The following is an 18,353-nucleotide window of genomic DNA, read 5'->3' on the forward strand; positions in this document are numbered from 1 at the left end:
CTCTCGTCCTCCTCCTCGCTCTCGTCCTCCTCCTCAGTCCTCAGTCCTCCTCAGTCCTTCTCCTCCTCAGTCATCCCCCAGTCCTCCTCGTCCTCCTCAGTCCTCGTCCTCAGTCCTCCTCATCAGTCCTCGTCCTTAGTCTTTATCCTCTTACTCCTCCTCCTACTCCAATCCTCCTCCTCCTCTTCAGTCCTCCTCCTCATCAGTCCTCCCTCAGTCCTCCTCCTCAGTCCTCTTCCTCCTCCTTCCTCAGTCTTCCTCCTCAGTCCTCCCCCAGTCCTCCTCCTCAGTCTCCTCCCCCTCCTACTCCTCCTCAGTCCTCCTCCTCCTCAATCCTCCTCCTCCTCAGTCATCCTCCTCCTCAGCCCTCTTCAGTCCTTCTCCTCCACATCATTCCTCCCCCTCCTCAGTCCTCCCCCTCAGTCCTCTTCATAATCGTCGTCCTCGTCTTCCTCCTCAGTCCTTAGTCATCCTCCTCAGTCCTCCTCGTCCTTAGTCATCCTCGTCCTCAGTCTTCCTCCTTCTCCTCCTCCTCCTGAGTCCTCCACCTTCTCCTCCTCCTGAGTCCTCCTCCTCCTCCTTCTCCTCAATCTTCCTCCGCCTAGCCTCCTCCTCCTCCTGAGTCCTCCTCCTCGTCCTTTTTTCCTCATCATCAGTCCTCCTCCTCCTTCTCATTAGTTTACACAATTTATTGTTACTAAAATGTTTTTGAAAGCATTTGATTCTGTAACATGTTGACATGTTACTGTTACTGACGCAAAATGTGCTCAAGAATTTTTGTGTTTAACAGAATTTGACTCTCCAGTACTATGGAAAAGTTGTTACACGTTTTTTAATAAATAAAGTGATTTTCATCCCTTTTAATGTTATTAAAAATTGTGTAGACTATTCTTTGTATCTAACTGAGGATTGAAAGTTTGAGGACCATGGTCATTAACCGTGCTACCCATTTCTGCAGATAGCCTGTTACAAACTGTGGAGACAATTTAAATCAAAAGTTACTAAAGTGTTCGCTATTTTTTACAATTGTAATTTTACCAACTGCAACCGTACCTCTTTCAATTGTGGAAAAAGGGTGTGATTTCGGAAAATGCCCCACTCGTGAAAAAGTGTACCCGAGTCAATTGTGTTATTTAGGGTCATATTAGGCGGATTAGATTGAGAAACTTAGCGCCAGTCCCAAGGTGAGCAGGACTTTTGCCTGGTCCAGGATTAAGTACCTATGTTTACAATCATTGTTGATAAAATGATATATTGTATAAAATTGTACCTGTTAACATTCAGATGAACTATTATTTTGTACAGTGCAGTGTTTGACTGAATTTATTGTGTTTTGGTTCACACGCATGCCACACACACAAATTTTTCAATCCGTTTCCAGGGATTTCCGATTTTTTGTACATTTATGTACATGGCCATCAGATTTTTGCCAAATGTACATGTACAACAAGAATTGCGCCCGTTGTTTCGTTTTGGCGGACGCTAGATTTCCATTTCACATTTACTATAAATTTAAGTATAAGCTCCAATCAGCTCACTTCAATTTTCATGATAATAATATTGATAAATTATGCATCAAATACGGGAAACACTTGAAATTCAGTTCAATTGCCGGAGAACTTAACTTGTATCTGTAAATCAAGAAATTATCAGCAAAGGTAAACTATACTCGTGTACACATCAATACACTACGCGTGCCATGTACAAATTGGGCGTATTACCTAATAGTAATATTATACATTATATACATGCATCATATACATTATAACACAGTCGCGCCGCGCATTCATAGATCACAGGCTATTTATACATCACATCTCCGCAACCAATCCTCGATCGCGCGCGCCCAACTTTTTCGTTGCATGGTAACGAACGGAAGGAAGGACACACGACATATATATTTAAACCCACCTATCTCGTTCTCCAAAATCCACGTTTTTCTGCAAAAACCTCCATTCGTAACCTTTCACTATTGCCTTTTTTCAAAAGGGTGAAAAGGAAAAAATGTACAAAAATGTAGTTGGACCCCCCCCCCCCACTTAAAAAAATTATTGTTCCGGACGGTAGTGATATTGCGGGGTGTAACAAGTTTACAGTTATAACCTCACTTTATTAATAATTGTTTGGTGTAATAATTGTTTTGTTAAACTGATGATTGTTTGTGTATTTCTCAAACTAACATATTGGTCAGGCATGTACGGAGACCTCCCTGCTAGCTCCAGCTCCTAAAAGGACCTAATCCTTCTGATAGAGAAACTGATAGAACTCCTCAGTCCTCAAGTCTTCCACTGGTAAAGTGTAAAGACTGCAGTTTGTACGAGCTGGAGCTCTTGTTTCACCCCAGGGTGGAAAGGTGGTACGCTAGTCCAGACCATGGAACATCAACGTCCTGCTGTTATTCAGAGCACTGATGTGGCTGGATGGAAACCAACCTCTAAAATTAGACTTGTTCTTCCCGGTACGTGGTGTTTTATTTGTGGGAAGAGTGCCGTTAATAAAAATGAATCTTCTTTTCCTGTAGCTTATATATCCTAATATTGAACCCGTCTCTGATCCTGATCTAATACTGCAGTCATTATAGTGAGTAAGATAGAAGTAGTTAATAAACCTCTCCAAAAACGGTCGACAGGTCGTGGCTAAGTAATGAACGAACGAGAGCTCATTTTTGTCACGTGACAGCACTACTATAAAATATCCCTTATTATACATTCCCTACTCTGTGATCACCCTCCCCCCTCAGATATTCTAGAAGAGGAAGGAGAGAAGGAGGAACCACACAAAGGAATGTAGAACGTGTCAGGAGGAGACCTCATCACCCAAATGTACACCGCCTCCGGGCAACTACTGGACCTCACCTACCGGGCTGGCCGGCTCTATCATACCTCACCTACCGGGCTAATACACGGGTCTTCATAGTGATATGACAGTGATTTCGAATAAACTGATATTTACTGACATTTTTGGTCAGGTTCATGGTTAGGACATTGGACAGTTGTTATTTTTTACTTAGTTTGGTAATTTTATAATATTCTTGATGTCAACTGTTTTATATCGTAAATATTCTGTTATTCTAACAGCACCGTCATATAAGTGTTTTAATCCTTCGAACATATGTAGCTGATAAAATAACATGCTGTAAAATTATTGAAATGTGATGTGCTCTGGTATCCGTATATAATATATCGACTATATATGGTAGAATCTAGATAGATAAGAATCTGGTAGAATGTAGAATGTGGATCTATTTAACAGTTGGAGCTGAGGCACGTTTAAGAGTCAAATCGATTTCAATTTCAATTGCCCTTTCAGAAATCTCACCGTTGATAAACAGAGCTACAAATCTAAACAATTGTGAGATTTATCCTTGGCCGTGTAACAACTTGAAATAATGGTATCTGTTCGCGATGCAAAACTGAAAACAATTCGATATTGTTTTATTATACTGCTTATATTTTACCCTTGACCAACAAGATCTATAAAACCTTAAATGAATTAAAACTTGCAGGAATAATTTTATTGCGTATTATTGATAATTCGTGAATTTATGCAACCTACAGTACCTAAAATTCAATTAGCTAATTACCGGCCATGCGTTGCATAAACCCTATTATGGCCCATTCGGCCATTTCGGTCACAAATCGGAGCTTAAATTGAGTTTATTGCACGCGCGGTGGCGACAAATTGTGTGAAAACAACTGTGCTGTCACAAATAATGCGCGTTATAGAGGTGACCAATGAAATCACGGCATTAAAACCACGTGATAGCGCGCTGGCGAGTGAATTAGTAAAATCCGTTGTAAACCTACAACCGTTAACAAATAATACATTACATAATTTGTATTTTTATTGATGATGCCAACCCATAATCCTTTCCAGCTCGTATTAATAGTTCATCTAACCAAAAGCTTCAATTCATCGCAGCTCAGCTCGGCGCGGCACAGTACTAGTAGCGCATTTTGCCGATTCAGTAGATTCGGTAGATCTGCGAGATGCACCACTGTGCCTCACCGAGCTGCGAAGGATTGACATCGTGAATCAACGATCTAGCCGATTTTAGATTTAGCATTTCGTTGCGAGAAGCGGCCTCATTCAGTGCGCGGCGCGGCACGGTAACGCATCGCGCTTTCACATAGCTATGTGTATACGTGTACTGCGCGCGGACCCGCTTGTTTCACAAATAGAATATATACTCCTGTGGGCTGTGCCGCCTTCGGTGGTCGCGCGCTACTGCAAGCGAAAGGGCTCTGGTTAGAGCAACATCGCGCTACAATTTATTTATTAGTTAGGAATCAGGGTTAGGCCTAGGGTTGGGGTTAGGGTTGCAGGTTTAAGGGTTAGGGTTATGGTTAGGAAATCAAAATAACGGCCGTTATTTGAAGTGAAATAGATCAACATGGGGTTGCTACATTATTACATACATATATAATCAATAATGCAAATGAATAATCATAATTCATATAACTTTTGAATACTATAAAAACAATTAGTTTTAATCACTGTTTTACAGTTAAATAGTACAAAACAAGTTTTTAAAACGATTGAATTTTTTAGGTGTGCAGTGCACTATGAAAATCTATGGAAAAATCGAGCGCTATTATGAATTTTTAACAGAACCTTTTTATAATCTATTCTTATTAAATACGGTTTTTGAACAGTTTCTATGTTGTGTATGACGTTCTTTTTTTCTTTAAGTGGCTCTTTAATTGCTCTGCACTATGTTTAGCGATGTTCAACGTAGTTTAGTACGGGTATCAAATCTACACTGAACTAGATAGTCATGATTACTGCAAACCATTTGCCTCGTCCGTCTGTAGGAATTGCATGATAATGGTCATGATGAAGCTCCTGATATTCTCTCCAAAGTTGAGCATCTGATGAGGGCAATCAACTCTGCCCTTCTGGAATCATTTCGTGAGGAAATGCATAGCATTATTGTCGACAAGCTTGCTCTATGTGCTCCAGCCTCTGAACATTCGCTGGAAGAGCGAGTTTCTAATGTTAACAAAGAAAACTTGCAATCCCGGTCTCCAAGTGCACTGTCCTCTTACAGCAATTTTGCTGAAGCTCTTGTAGGTGGTGCTAGTTCTCCTCAGCCAAGTAAAGTGTCCGCTAACTTAAATCAAATTAGCAAGGAAAGTAAAGAGATATTTGTGCTAGATAGTCCCTCTCCTTCTGCTGATATTTCATCTGCTCCAGATGTTCTATCTGAGTTGCTCTATGACACACGATTGATTGCTATGAAAACTAGCCTACTAGATTCACATAAGAAGATAACGCTAGTTTTTCCATCTTCATCTGATAGGCTGAAGGCTAAAAGTCTTATTGAAAACTCTGATGTCATTAAATTACTTGGTTTTCACATCACTCTCTCACAGAAAGCTCTCCCTAAGGTCACTGTGTCTAATATTCCCAGTCAGATATTCGAAACCATTGATCGCTCTGGTTTGCCCGCTGAAGATTTCCGGTTACAGACCAAAAAAGCTCTTCTAGATATTATTCCCTTGAAAAATCCTGGACTAAACACTTGCTAGATAATGAGCATTTCTTTGAAATTGTGTACATAAATGTTGGACTAAGGTACACTACTGCTGGGATCAAGGTCTCTCCTCAGATTAGGAACCTATTGACAGGAGACGGCAAAATCTTCATTCTGAATAGTGCTTGTCCTGTAAAGGATAGATTCATCATCAAGCAGTGCTATAATTGTCAGAAGCTCCACCATATTTCCCAAAATTGTCCTGAGAAAGAAACTCTGGTTTGTATGTATTGCAGCGGTAGGCATAGAACATCAGACTGTCATTACAAGGAAGACCCTAGCAGACATAGATGTCGCAATTGCAGTCTGTCAAAAGATCCAAGAATCTCATCTCACTGTAACACTCACCATTCCAGCTCAGAGCAGTGCCCCATCATGCAACAGGCATTGAATCGGTATAAACAAAACATCCTTACTTCAAAAAACTAGCTACAAACTCTAAGTCAGAATGTCAGAGTATGAACTTTGCCCTGTTCAATTGCAGATCCATCTGCAATAAAACTGCTGGAGTCATGCAATTGCTTGAAGACTTTGATACTGATATTTGCTGTGCTACAGAAACTTGGCTGAGAAAAGATGACAATGCTAAGTTTTCTGAGATGAAAGAACTTGGATATTCCATTCATAGCCAGCCAAGAGCTGGGCGGGGAGGAGGTGTTGCTGTTCTATATAAGAAACGATTCAAAACGTTTGAGTCTTGTGAATGTACCTTCAAATCATCTTCTGGAGATATACTACGAATTGTTTCAATTTACCGTTCTGGCACCTCCACATCTCAGAGTGCTAACATCCCCCAATTTCTAACTGACTTTGAGCAACTCTTGGTTGATTTAGTAGACAAACCTGGAAAGCCCTTGATCATGGGTGATTTTAATATCCACACTGAAGACGAAAATGATTCAGTTGCACAAAGGTTTAATTCACTACTTAAGTCTTGTGGGTGGGTGCAACAAATTTCAGCTGCAACACACAGAGATGGGGGCATATTAGATCTTGTAATTACCAGGGATGGTTCTTATACTCACGATTGCATTGAAGTTCTAGATCCTGTCATTACTGATTCTGGTACATCGTCTGACCACTACTTTGTTGCTTTCAATTGCAATGTATCTCCAGCACCCATAGGCACTCTAGAACCAATTATTTACAGAAACATTGCTTGCATAGACCTAGATGCTTTTGTTGAGGACATTCTTAAGTCAAAACTATGTGACACTGATTGCTTCAATGACCTCGATAGTGCAGTTGATATCTATGAGTCTGAGTTGAGCAGTATTTTGGACAAGCATGCTAAAGAAAAAACTTTCATCCCAAGAAAAGATCATAACGCTGAATGGTGGTCTACACACTGTCAACAAGCAAAAGCAATGAGAAGAAAGATTGAGAGACTGTATCAAAAGAATCATGATTGCCCAGATTATAAACGACTGTACAGGAAAGCATCAGAGAGAGCATCCTCAGTCATTGTATCCACAAGAGATCACTTCTACAAAACAAGGTTACAAGATAGTGCAGGTGATGCTAAAAAGACTTATTCCATCGTTAATAAGTTGCTCAATAAAGAAAAAGTTAGTACTACTACACCTTCTTGCTCTTCAAATCTTGAGAGTGCTAACAACTTTGCACAGTTCTTTAAATCAAAGGTCGACAACATATACAACAACATTTATTTAGAACAACAATCCCAAGATTCTCCTAACTCAGATGAATTTGTTCCTCTTTCTAATAGCCCAAAGATAGTACAATTCCGTCATGTGTCTGATGAAGAACTAGTAAGCATCATAAAGAATATGTCTAACAAATTCTGTGATCTTGACCCCATACCTACAAAGATTCTCATCAAGTGTCTCCCAGAACTCCTTCCTCTGATCTCATTTATAGTCAATGAATCATTAGTTAAAGGTGAGTTTCCTATAAAACTTAAGGAGGCTCTCATTCGTCCAAGTTTGAAGAAACGTGGCCTTGACGGTGAATCTCTATCTAACTATAGGCCTATTAGCAATCCCTCATTCTTGTCAAAAATCATTGAGAAGTGTGTATCTATACAGCTCACCAGTTATCTTGAGGATAACAACTTGCTTTCTAAAGTTCAGTCCGGCTATAGGAAGTTTCATAGCTGTGAAACTGCAACAACCAGAATCCATAACGACATCTTGATAACTATTGACAAGAAAACTAAAGTTGTTCTTTTACTTCTAGATTTGAGTGCTGCCTTTGATACTGTCAATCACCCAAGATTAATCAAGAAGCTAAGATCTGCTTATGGCATTACAGGCATTGCTCTTACATGGATCAGGTCCTACTTGGCTAACCGTTCATTTTGTGTCAAAGTCAAGGATTCGTCTTCCTCAGCAACTGTTCTTGAGATAGGTGTGCCACAAGGTTCAATCCTTGGCCCCCTGCTATTCATATTGTACACCAAAGATCTTGAGAACATTGCAAGTATGCATGGGTGCTGTATTCATTTGTATGCTGATGACACCCAGCTGTATTTCACTCTTGATTCTGATGACCCATCACAGCTAGAGCACAATATGGAACACTGTATGTCTGATATCAAGAAATGGATGACAAACAATTTCCTTCGACTGAATTCTTCTAAGACTGAAGTCATCGTTATATCCTCTAAATTTGACTCAACAAATATTCCAGCCTCTCTACAGATTGTTAAGGATCAAGAGCCACATTTTGTTAGTGGAACTGTGAAGAGTCTTGGGCTGTATTTGGACAGTTATCTTTCAATGAGTGATCAGATTACGTCAGTGGTTCAAGCATGTAATATTCAGATCAGAAATTTGTGGTTTATTGCATCAAAACTGTCTAAGATTCAGCTTGTTCATGCTCTAGTACTCTCTAGAATTGATTATTGCAATAGCGTATATTTTGGACTGAGCTCTTATGATTTAAGTCGTTTACAGAAGGTGCAAAATTCTGCTGTAAGATTTATTTTCGGGAGAGGAAGAAAGGCACACACTATTCCACTTCTTAAGAAAGTTCATTTTCTACCAGTTAGATTTAGAATAGATTTTAAGATTGCCCTACTTGCCTACAAGTGTTTAAATAATATAGCTCCTCTTTACTTAAAAGAGTTGATATCTCCTAGGCAGCAAAGTTTAAAAAATGTACGTCTTGATAATGATTATTTTTACCTTAGTTTTCCGCCCTCTCCTAACTATGTAAACACAGAGAAAGCTTTTAGTCACTGTGCAGTTAAAGTATTTAATTCCTTGCCATACGACATAAGATCAGCTGAGTCAGTTACATCTTTCAAGACCAAACTTAAAACATACTTCTTTTCTCTAGCATTTGATTGATTTTGCATTTACATAGGTAAAATGAACTTGTCATGTCTAATTTTCAATTAAGCTAAGCTCAGTTAATGTAAGAGCCGCTTTAGAAAGCACTGGAGTTTATCTCCAGGATTAAATTATATCGAGTTATATGATTTAGCTATAAGGCGGTTTATAAATGTTGTATTTATTATTATTATTATATGATACGTACAATCTCATGTTCAGCCCGAATTCCAATTTTTTTATAGCAGCTTCTTTAAGTAGTTGTACATTATCGGCTCTAATTTGGATTGCCCTTGTTTAATCAATTTCCATACACTGTTCATAATTAGGGCCACTCTTAATTCTGCTGCTCACAATTTTTGCCGTTTAATGTGTAAAAGGTTAAGTTGACATGGTACTCAGGTCTTTAATACAAGTAAAATATTACAATTTTTAAGTAAAATACAATTTTTATTTTCCACAGAAGAATCGATACATATTGAATTATAAATATCCGATAATTCTATTAATAATCATTAAAAGTTGCTTTGTCATTTGTAAAATCAAAAACGAAAAGCCGTACTGTCACCAAGATTTAAATCAGATCGAACGAGAAACCAGACCGAACCAGCCCGATCCAGGAATAAGATCGAACGCGCGGCTTTCAATGTATTTGTATATGTATCTCACGCCAGCGTTCGAGCCAATTCCTAGATCGAACCGGCCCGATCCAACCCCCGCCCGACCCGACCTACATGACATCTTGGTGACAGGTACGCTGAACGCGCGCGGCATTTTTTCTGCTGCTGCCTAGCTTGTAGCCGCTAACATCGAAGCCGCCGCGCGCGCCTAGTGCTGGGGTGCATTCTCATTGACAATTAATCTTGGTCAAAGATATTTATATACAATTCCTAAATTAAATCAATAATCATGTTAATATGAGTATTCAACACTACTCGACAACAAATATTTGCCGGCCCATCGACGATTCAGTCGCCGAAACAAAAGTCAAATTTTTGCTTTTTCGTTTCGGGAACTGTTTGAACTCAGTACTATATCCGACTAATCATACTTTGTAATGGTTAAAAAACAAAGTAAAAAGATTTTCCTCGATGGGCCAGCATTCGCAACTGCAAAACGTTTTGAGTACGACAAACGATGACACCACCACCAGCCCTTAATCCCCTTAATTGATAAGTCCATGGGTGACGGGATAAAGTTAAAGTAAGATGTATAATTTCATATTGCCTATCACCTATCACCTAAGTTACTTTGCATATACTGCTTCTAGTTACACGATAGCGATCTCAGTTCCCAATAACGTGTGACCCAACAGAAGGGATTGTGGAAGGACACGTACATTTTTCATTAACACGTGCCCTGATTACCTCCTCCGTTGAGCTACTATACGGGGAACGTTGATCGCCAGTCTGTAGTCAGATCGTTAATAAATTTTACTTTTTACTTTAAAATTGGTTGCCGGGTGATGGTGTCAGTGAGAGACGTTAAGTTAAGTGAACATTGGTACGAAAATATAATAATATAGCAGTTTATCTCAAAGTTAAAATCACTATTTGTTAAAGCATACATACATATCAGACGACTCGAAATTGTTGAAACATAGCGAAATTTAAAACTGTGGAGCAACCTTTTTTTGAAAGTTTACATTTTCTTCTCATACCTTGGGTTTAAAGTTAAACTATGTATGTGAAATTATTTATTAGTTGCATTGTTGTAATGTTTCTGGGGCAAAATTTGTAGGGTTCCCGTTTATTGCAACAAGAAAAAGGCTCAATTAAATTCATGATTTGTATTGTGTACTTGAAATCAAGGTTTCCATAGTTAGAAGTTGTCTACTATGAATCTGTTATCTCATTAAGTGCACAAAGAACACAGACACTAGGGGATGTTTTCTTCCTGGATGTGGGCAGATAACGACCCAATCTAAGTGGAGCCCTCACTCAGCACCTTACAGGACATTTTGTCTTGACTGGTATGATTTCATACGCTAGTGGTACCGAGTGAGGGCTCCCCCTTTGAGAAAAAAAGCAAAGTACTGATCTTCTCTAGGATTAATGCTACCATACATCTAGTATATTCCTTGCAGGAGAGGCCTGGTTATGGTTGTTGTGGGATTTTACTAGAACATGCTTGAGATGGGGCAACCTCAATCACATCTTTCAACCTGCTCTTTTTTATTGCAGATTCCTTAAGTAGAAGTTGCTAATATTATTGTTTTTGAAAATATAAAACCATAATAGACTAACGTTTTCAGACCATTGCATGGCAGTTTCAAATATAGTTGCCTGTTAATCATGTTAATGATAAAGCAATGAAGTCTCAAATATATTGCCTGAAATCAAAACCTCAATTTGATGCAAAATGGCTACCAATCGACTACAAGGTAAGCTCTGCTTTTCTGTTTTACATATTATATCTATGATTCTATCTAATGCACTTGATATAATATAGGTGTAGCTTTTGTCTCAGGAACTGTTTAGTGATAAGTATATTCAAATCAGCTGTTTTGAAAAAGTAAGATATTTCTGGTTAATTCGACTATTAGTACTGTAAACTACGTTCCAGTAAGTTAGGGTCTAATCTTACTGGCTAATATTCGTTGTTTGATTAACCTGTATTTAGAATATTCAAAAGCCTTCCAAATCAATTTTATTATATTAAGTGAAAATCATTTTCAGTTGTTTGCAAATCCTGGTGGCTGGACCCACCTATGGGAAAAGTTACTTATCGACAATGAAATTGAGGAATCATTGTCATGCCGACCAGAAAAGCATATCCCTTCATCAGTTTTATTAGACTGGTGGACGTGGCAACGGCAGCCATCACTTGAGAGTTGTAAACAAGTATTAGAGGTAGGAATCACTTTAAAATAACCTTTTTTAAAGATATTAGTTCAAACTTGATACTATGTATTTCTTCTGATTGTAGAAGCAGTGATAATTATTGCCAACTAAAGTTTGTAAATTTAAGTTACATTTTGTTATTTTGTTCCAGGCTTTGTCAGCAGAGCAACGTATCATATCACTACATGCGGCACACTGCACCATATCTTCAATGAGAATGCAGAAGAGATTGATAATAGCAGAGAGAATCTTCGAGGCCCTCTCCCGCTGCAATATGGAAGGATCAAGAACAAGGAAGAAAACCATCTGTAACTCAAAGAGTGAGAGTGAAGTTGCAGAGATCAGTCATGCTGTCAACCCAGTGGATAACTTTGCTAAGCTTGGTGCCAGGGCTGGACTCTCATTTGCCTTTGCATTTCTGAAGAAAACTTGGAGATGTGGTATGTACCTTAATTAATCTATGGTGATTTATTATTTTAAGTACAGGTTGTCCAGAGGTAGTTACATGTCGTGATTTTTTATTCTGTCATACAGTCTACAGGAATTATCCATACTTTGCTGCAATTATCCCGTTGAATTGCAGTCTCCGACTAAGAGTCGCTTATAGAGCTTATTCTGTGCCACCCTGTGTTATGTCAATATCTGGTATTGTTATCAGTCATCAGATATTCAGTATCATAACTAATGAGCATACATAATCACTCTGGCAAATATCTTATTAGACTCATTTTGAACCCACTTAAGGCGCTACTAAGTGATAATTAGTTGCACAGAGGTCTGAAAATTACACTCATTAGTACTAATTAGCTGGTATTAATTAGCGAGTACTAATTAGCTGTGTAACTGAGACATAAGATTTACAGGTTATTGGTTAGTACTTGCTCACTCTGCACGCATATAATATAAACGTTGATATAAAATATAAATTTTGTCAGTTCGATCTTGACAGTGGTAGTCTGCAAACCCTAAAAGCTATGTCTACTTCTATTAGTTAACTTCTTAGCTACTTCTATTAGTTAACTGCATTTCTGTTAGTACAATGGAAAACCTTTGCATATTATAGAGCACCTGTTAACACATTTTGTTGGCAATCTTTTAAGCTTTTAAATTTAAAATAATCTGAGTGTTATAATTTACAATTACAGTTCATTGTATTACAGTTCTTTACACTACAACTCACTCAGGCGACGATACAGAGTTGTGTACTGATGTGCTACAAGACACCCTGTTCGCTCTGCAGTCTCTCCCTCCAGCCTTACTGTTCGATAACCACAAGAAGAGCTCTGTATGGGGAGACATCGTCAACAAAACCACAAAGTAATGATTATAATTGCTAGAGAAATTGTAGGGTGCAGCTTAAGGGGGCCGGGAGTTTTATGTTCACAGAATGTTCCTTGATTCGGGCATTTTGACTCAATCCACAATTACCACATTTTTACCGCATTGATTCCCCGCAAATAAGTCAATATCTGAATTTAGTGGAAGGTTCTAGTTTGAACCGGTATATTCAAAAAAATAAAGGAAAACAACTATCTCTTTTAATAAGATTATTCATTTATTCATAAATTAAATACGTAATTGTAAATTTTCAAAAATGTATTCTGATCAACAACAAAAAATGTTCACAATTATGTGAAACGCACAATAGAAATCAAATACTTTTTTATTAAAACATTTCAAAATGTTTACCAAGTATCTTAGACTGCATTAATACTATTATTTAAACTATAACAAGGTTGTGAATAAAGGATATGCAGCTGTGACAGTCGTTAAAGAATTTATTCAATGATATCTCGTTACCAATTATGTAATTGTCTAACTTTAAACTAGGTGTTTTTAGATCGAGCTTAAAACATTCACCAGTATTTTCTATACACATTATACAATACTACTGCAAGTAAAATTTGCATACAATTATACATATTTATACAGTATATAGTATGTAATATCATTTTGAGTGCTGTCTTTATTCTTGACTTCATTCATTATAACCTCTTTGTCTGACTTTCGTGATGTTAAGTTTACTCTTCTAGAGACTTCTCTTCCTTCTCCCCTAGCTATGTTTCCGTCTCAATGATCCCATCTCCAGCAGACTCTGCTTGATAGGATTTAACCATTCTTTTACCTCTTCTATCTCTTCTTGAGGGCTGTGATACTCTCCCTGCTCTCACGTTTCTATCCCCTTCAGCTGTAGTGGTCTCCAATTCTTTGTCTACTCCGGTGGTACTTTGGTCAGGAATGTTGGGTGCAGAGCTTTCCTTTTTTAGACTTAGTTCTCCTGTTCGATTAGTATCACTCGTTGTCGCCTTGGATTCTCTCGTTTCAATACTTTCCACCTCCACTGTTTCTGTTGGTGCTGGATTAAACCATCCCCGAATTCTTTGGTACACTGTAGAGCTTGAAACTCTGGTCCAGATTAAACATGAAGGACTTCTAATGGCCTCTGTCAATACATCATCGTAGAGAAGCGGGTTGATCACAGAATTTATCGGAAGAATGACCATAGAAAACAGGGCATACCAGGGTGTAGCGTCCAGGACATTCACTGAGTGGAGGACACATATCACGATGAAGGGAATCCAGCACAAAAAGTCGGTGACTATTATGATGGCTATTTTCTGATTCATGCGCATGTTCCGTTGCTGCATTTGCCGATTGTTTGATCCTGCCACACTTTTTGATGACCTTCGAGATGATATTCCGATGAGAATGTATGAAAGGGAAATGAAGAGGAAGCAGATAAAATTGAGAGCTAAGATGCCCCATACAAACGATCTTTGTGGGTCATCATTTTGGACGAAGTATTTGAAGAGGCAAACTCCGTCATTTCCATAGAAATCAACTTTCGCCACCCTCTCTGTGTGGTCTTCGTACTCAAAATCCCGTGAAAACATATTTCTCACCATGTTGATCATCATATCCCACTTTAAGGTTGGTCCTCCCGAAGTAAGCTTCTATTACACCAAAAACTTTTTCCTTATTTGGTGTTCCAATGAAGATCTTGAGCTCATCTAAGAAGTTAACTCCATTGACAAAGAAATCTTCGAACTTCTTGATGATCGGGATAACTGCAATAACTGCCGAGGCTAAAACCAAAGAGAACATCGCTGCTGCAACCTGGAGAGATTTCACCATATTTACCTCACCTGGAACTCTCATAGAATTCCATATGCCATGTAGCCTGATGACACTGAGGCCTGTCATTGCGAAAAGGGAGACCTGAGATCCGATGGTGCTGAAAATGCCGACTACAGAGCACTTGGGGCTTGTAATCCATGTGATCTGGTTGATGCAGTAACTCCTTTTAAATAATATTCCGTCGTAAGTTGCTATCACGAAAAGGTAGCACCCTACTAAGAAGTCACCTAAAGCGATTAAAATGATCAAACATCTATTAGTCATCGCAACTGATGTCTTGCAACGTTTTAGCGTTGCTAGACTCTTAATAATGATGACAATGTTTGAGAAAACTGCGAGGGAACCTATTAGCCAGGAGAGCCATTTTAGTAAAGTGGTTTCCAGTAACTGCTTCGAACACTCTTCATTACACTCGTCTGTAAGGTCCAGACAATCAAAATTTCCATCACATTTCTTAGACTTAGGTATGTAATTCCCAGAAGAGTTGCACTTAAAATGGTTAGAGCAGTGATCTTCGTCGGAACTGTCTCCACAGTCATCTACAAGATTGCACACTTTATCATAATCCACACACCTTTTCCTATTATCGCATACAAAATATCGGTTGTTGTAAATATTTCCGAATGATTTCGTGAAAAACGCAAGATACTCTCCGTTTGTGATAGTTCCTATACGGCCAGGAAATTGTTCAGGGCAAACTTCGTATCTTGGAATGTTTCTTAGCGGACAAGAGGCACTGATGCATCTACCAGTACAGCTTGTGTACAGATAGTTCTCTCCGTAAAGGTAGTCACAAGATTGCTTGCTTCTAGGAAGAAACACAGAGGTTTTTGTGTCCACACCAAAGTAATCGTGGTCAGGATAGATGTGATATTCTTCTACGCAGGCATCCTTTAATAGTTCCAAGCTTTTCATACCTTTGTGGCAATATGATAGTCTTTTGGTGAGGCCTTTTTTTGTTGTGGATGCTGATGATACAATATCGTGAGCACTTCGGGAAATTGAACAGATTTTGTTTTCGTTTCCACAAGTTTCTATCCCATCACATATATCACTCAGCTCCACATAGCCTGGGTTGCCCCAGGGACAGATAAGAGCATTTTTACATACAGCCTTGTTGCTAGGCACATATCGTAGTGTTTTACCGATTCCACATCTTGGCCAGATTGCAGTTTCATCCGAACCATCCTCGCAGTCTTTTACCCCATCTCCTAACCAGGAAATTGGTATGGGCAGATCTCCGTCTTTCCCGACCCGTCTCTTACAAGTAGCCTCTGTTTTAGAGAGACACGTGGAGTGATTTTCATCAGACCCATCCTCACAGTCCTGCTTAGCATTACACATGAGATGTTTGTGTATTTTACAGGTTTTAGTGGAGAAGCACTTGCTTTCAATTTGATCGTCACAAGCCTTCACTCTTTCATCTAGACAGATCAAATATTTAGAAAGAGTGGCTTTATATCCGTTCACGTCGCAAGTAACTCCAACTCTGGACGGGTCAGAGCAGTTTGTTTGACTGTTTATTTGATCATAATAATTACAATAGCCATACTCAGAGGGATGTTCAGCTCTTTTAGGAATTGGGGTGCACCTGGTAAAATTATGTACAGGCACTATCTCTCCAGTAATGATGTGTTCGCAAGTGTGTTTTGTATTGTCCGTGATTGTACAATTAGTCACGGACTCATCCTTTTGCCAGAGGTGAGCGTCGAAACTATTACATATGGCCTTTAAAGGAACGTAAGCCAGCAAGCCAGTACGAGTTCTAATGCGATACATTCCGTACGTGTAACCATTACAAACGGCTTCGTCTTCACAATCTAGAGTATGACACTCATTGTCACAGATATCCCTAGTAAATACTGTGCGTCCACTCAGCATTGTGGTCTTGTCTTCATCTGGATCACATCCTACTTCATCTAGATCCGTGTTTCCGCAGTTTAACTCACCGTTACATATCAAACCCCACCCTATTATTCTATTAGGTGGAAAAATACGGCCGCCAATAGAACACAAGAATCTTCCACAGAGCAGCTCATTGTTGGTTATCTTATCTTTTAATTTCTTATTACATGCTTGATAGAATAATGGGTCTTGCGAGCAAGCTTGTCCGAAGTAGAAATCATGTGATTTTGGTTGAGAGTAGAATTCCTCGGTATTCCAGCACTTGAATTTAGTTCTATGTATATTTGTACTGCTGCACACGTACTTTAGAAAACCGTTTATCTCTTCAATAGAACATGGAACACCTGAAAATGATTCTTTTAGTTTCATTGATATCCGTTGAAATGTATTCTATGTTAAGATTCAATAAAACGTCAGAATTTTCTAGCTGTAATGAAATAGTTGATGGAGACAATTAATTGTTTTCAATTCTTACCTGTATCAGAAGCACAAGATTCTTTGTAAAGAACCGCTTGTATACAGATCATAACCAAGTTCCAGAGAAACATCACAGGCGGAGCTTTCGTAACGAACTAATCCTGTGAAATCGAGTCTTTGAATCAAGTTTATTTTAAATGACGAAATATTGTTAAAATGAACTTTCATTTTAGTTAAAAATTGAACGACTTCGAGTTGATATTATGTATTAGCTAGGCTGTTCTAGTAAATAATTATTTTAAATTAATTTTTAAGCATTCTATTTATGGGTCCATGTTATTGCGGTCATCAATTCGTTTTATTTAATTTTATTTATTCATGGCTGTAATCTGTAAAATTTGAAAAGTATTTTATGAAAAAACTAAATCATAATTAGTTTTTGGCAACGTCCGTGCTTATATAATATAACTTACGTAGTCCTATTGTCCTGGAGGACACGATTTCCGCATCAAAGAACTTCGGTCACGATGTTGACGCTTAAGAAGAATTCGATTATATGATTTTGTGTGATGGAAGGGTTGCAGATAGAGGACTGAACAGTGTGCGCAATAGTGTCCAAGTTTATTTTATATAAGTATATTACAGTACATAAATTTAAAAGTGTTAGCATATAGAAAGTTAAAATAATAGAAAATAGTAGTGGGTTTGCATTAAGATTTGAGTTCACTCAGCGGTGATAGTCCGGGACATTCTATAGTCAGGCTCTGGGTAATGTTCTAAAAAACCTATTCTAAAGGCTGTGTCAAGAAACAAAGCAAAGATTAATGCTCAAGAATGAATTCTTTTGATTCGATTTTTGGTATTTATTAAACAGGTGATAACTAATTATCGATCACCAGCTAGTACCAAGGGTCAGGTTAGGGCCTAAGAGACAAAAATAGTAATCATAGAAATCAGTCAGCAGCTGCACTGCTGTAATTCTCAATATTATGGTGGTATTTTGATCATTACAGCCCCATGCTTTAGTCAGTTCCTGAGTTAATTTTCTAAAAAACTTATCCTTAGTGTCAACGAAGATAGCAAAAAATAAATCCCAAAAATAAATGCTTTTTTCCGATTTTTTTGGTATTTATTAAACTGATAATTATCGATCAGCAGACCGCACCAAAGATTAGGTAAGAGGCAACAACTCAGTTGGTTGAAATGGTAACCATAGAA

At 38.4% G+C, this 18,353-nt stretch overlaps 1 protein-coding gene across 2 annotated transcripts in view; it reads left to right on the top strand.

Annotated features, from left to right (window-relative positions):
* Positions 1-11,080: 11,080 nt before the first annotated feature.
* LOC134813427 (E3 ubiquitin-protein ligase HERC2-like) overlaps positions 11,081-18,353 on the top strand; it is a 94,358-nt gene continuing 87,085 nt past the window's right edge. For both annotated transcript variants that reach the window (XM_063821202.1, XM_063821203.1), the window contains exons 1-4: positions 11,081-11,215; positions 11,511-11,684; positions 11,827-12,115; positions 12,860-12,992. In XM_063821202.1, coding sequence (XP_063677272.1) covers positions 11,144-11,215; positions 11,511-11,684; positions 11,827-12,115; positions 12,860-12,992 — 668 coding nt within the window. In that variant the 5' untranslated portion in view covers positions 11,081-11,143. The remainder of the gene's footprint in view (positions 11,216-11,510; positions 11,685-11,826; positions 12,116-12,859; positions 12,993-18,353) is intronic.

This window comes from Bolinopsis microptera, chromosome 3 (assembly GCF_026151205.1).
Source record: "Bolinopsis microptera isolate Bmic1 chromosome 3, MBARI_Bmic_1.0, whole genome shotgun sequence".
NCBI classification, from domain to species: Eukaryota; Metazoa; Ctenophora; class Tentaculata; order Lobata; family Bolinopsidae; genus Bolinopsis; species Bolinopsis microptera.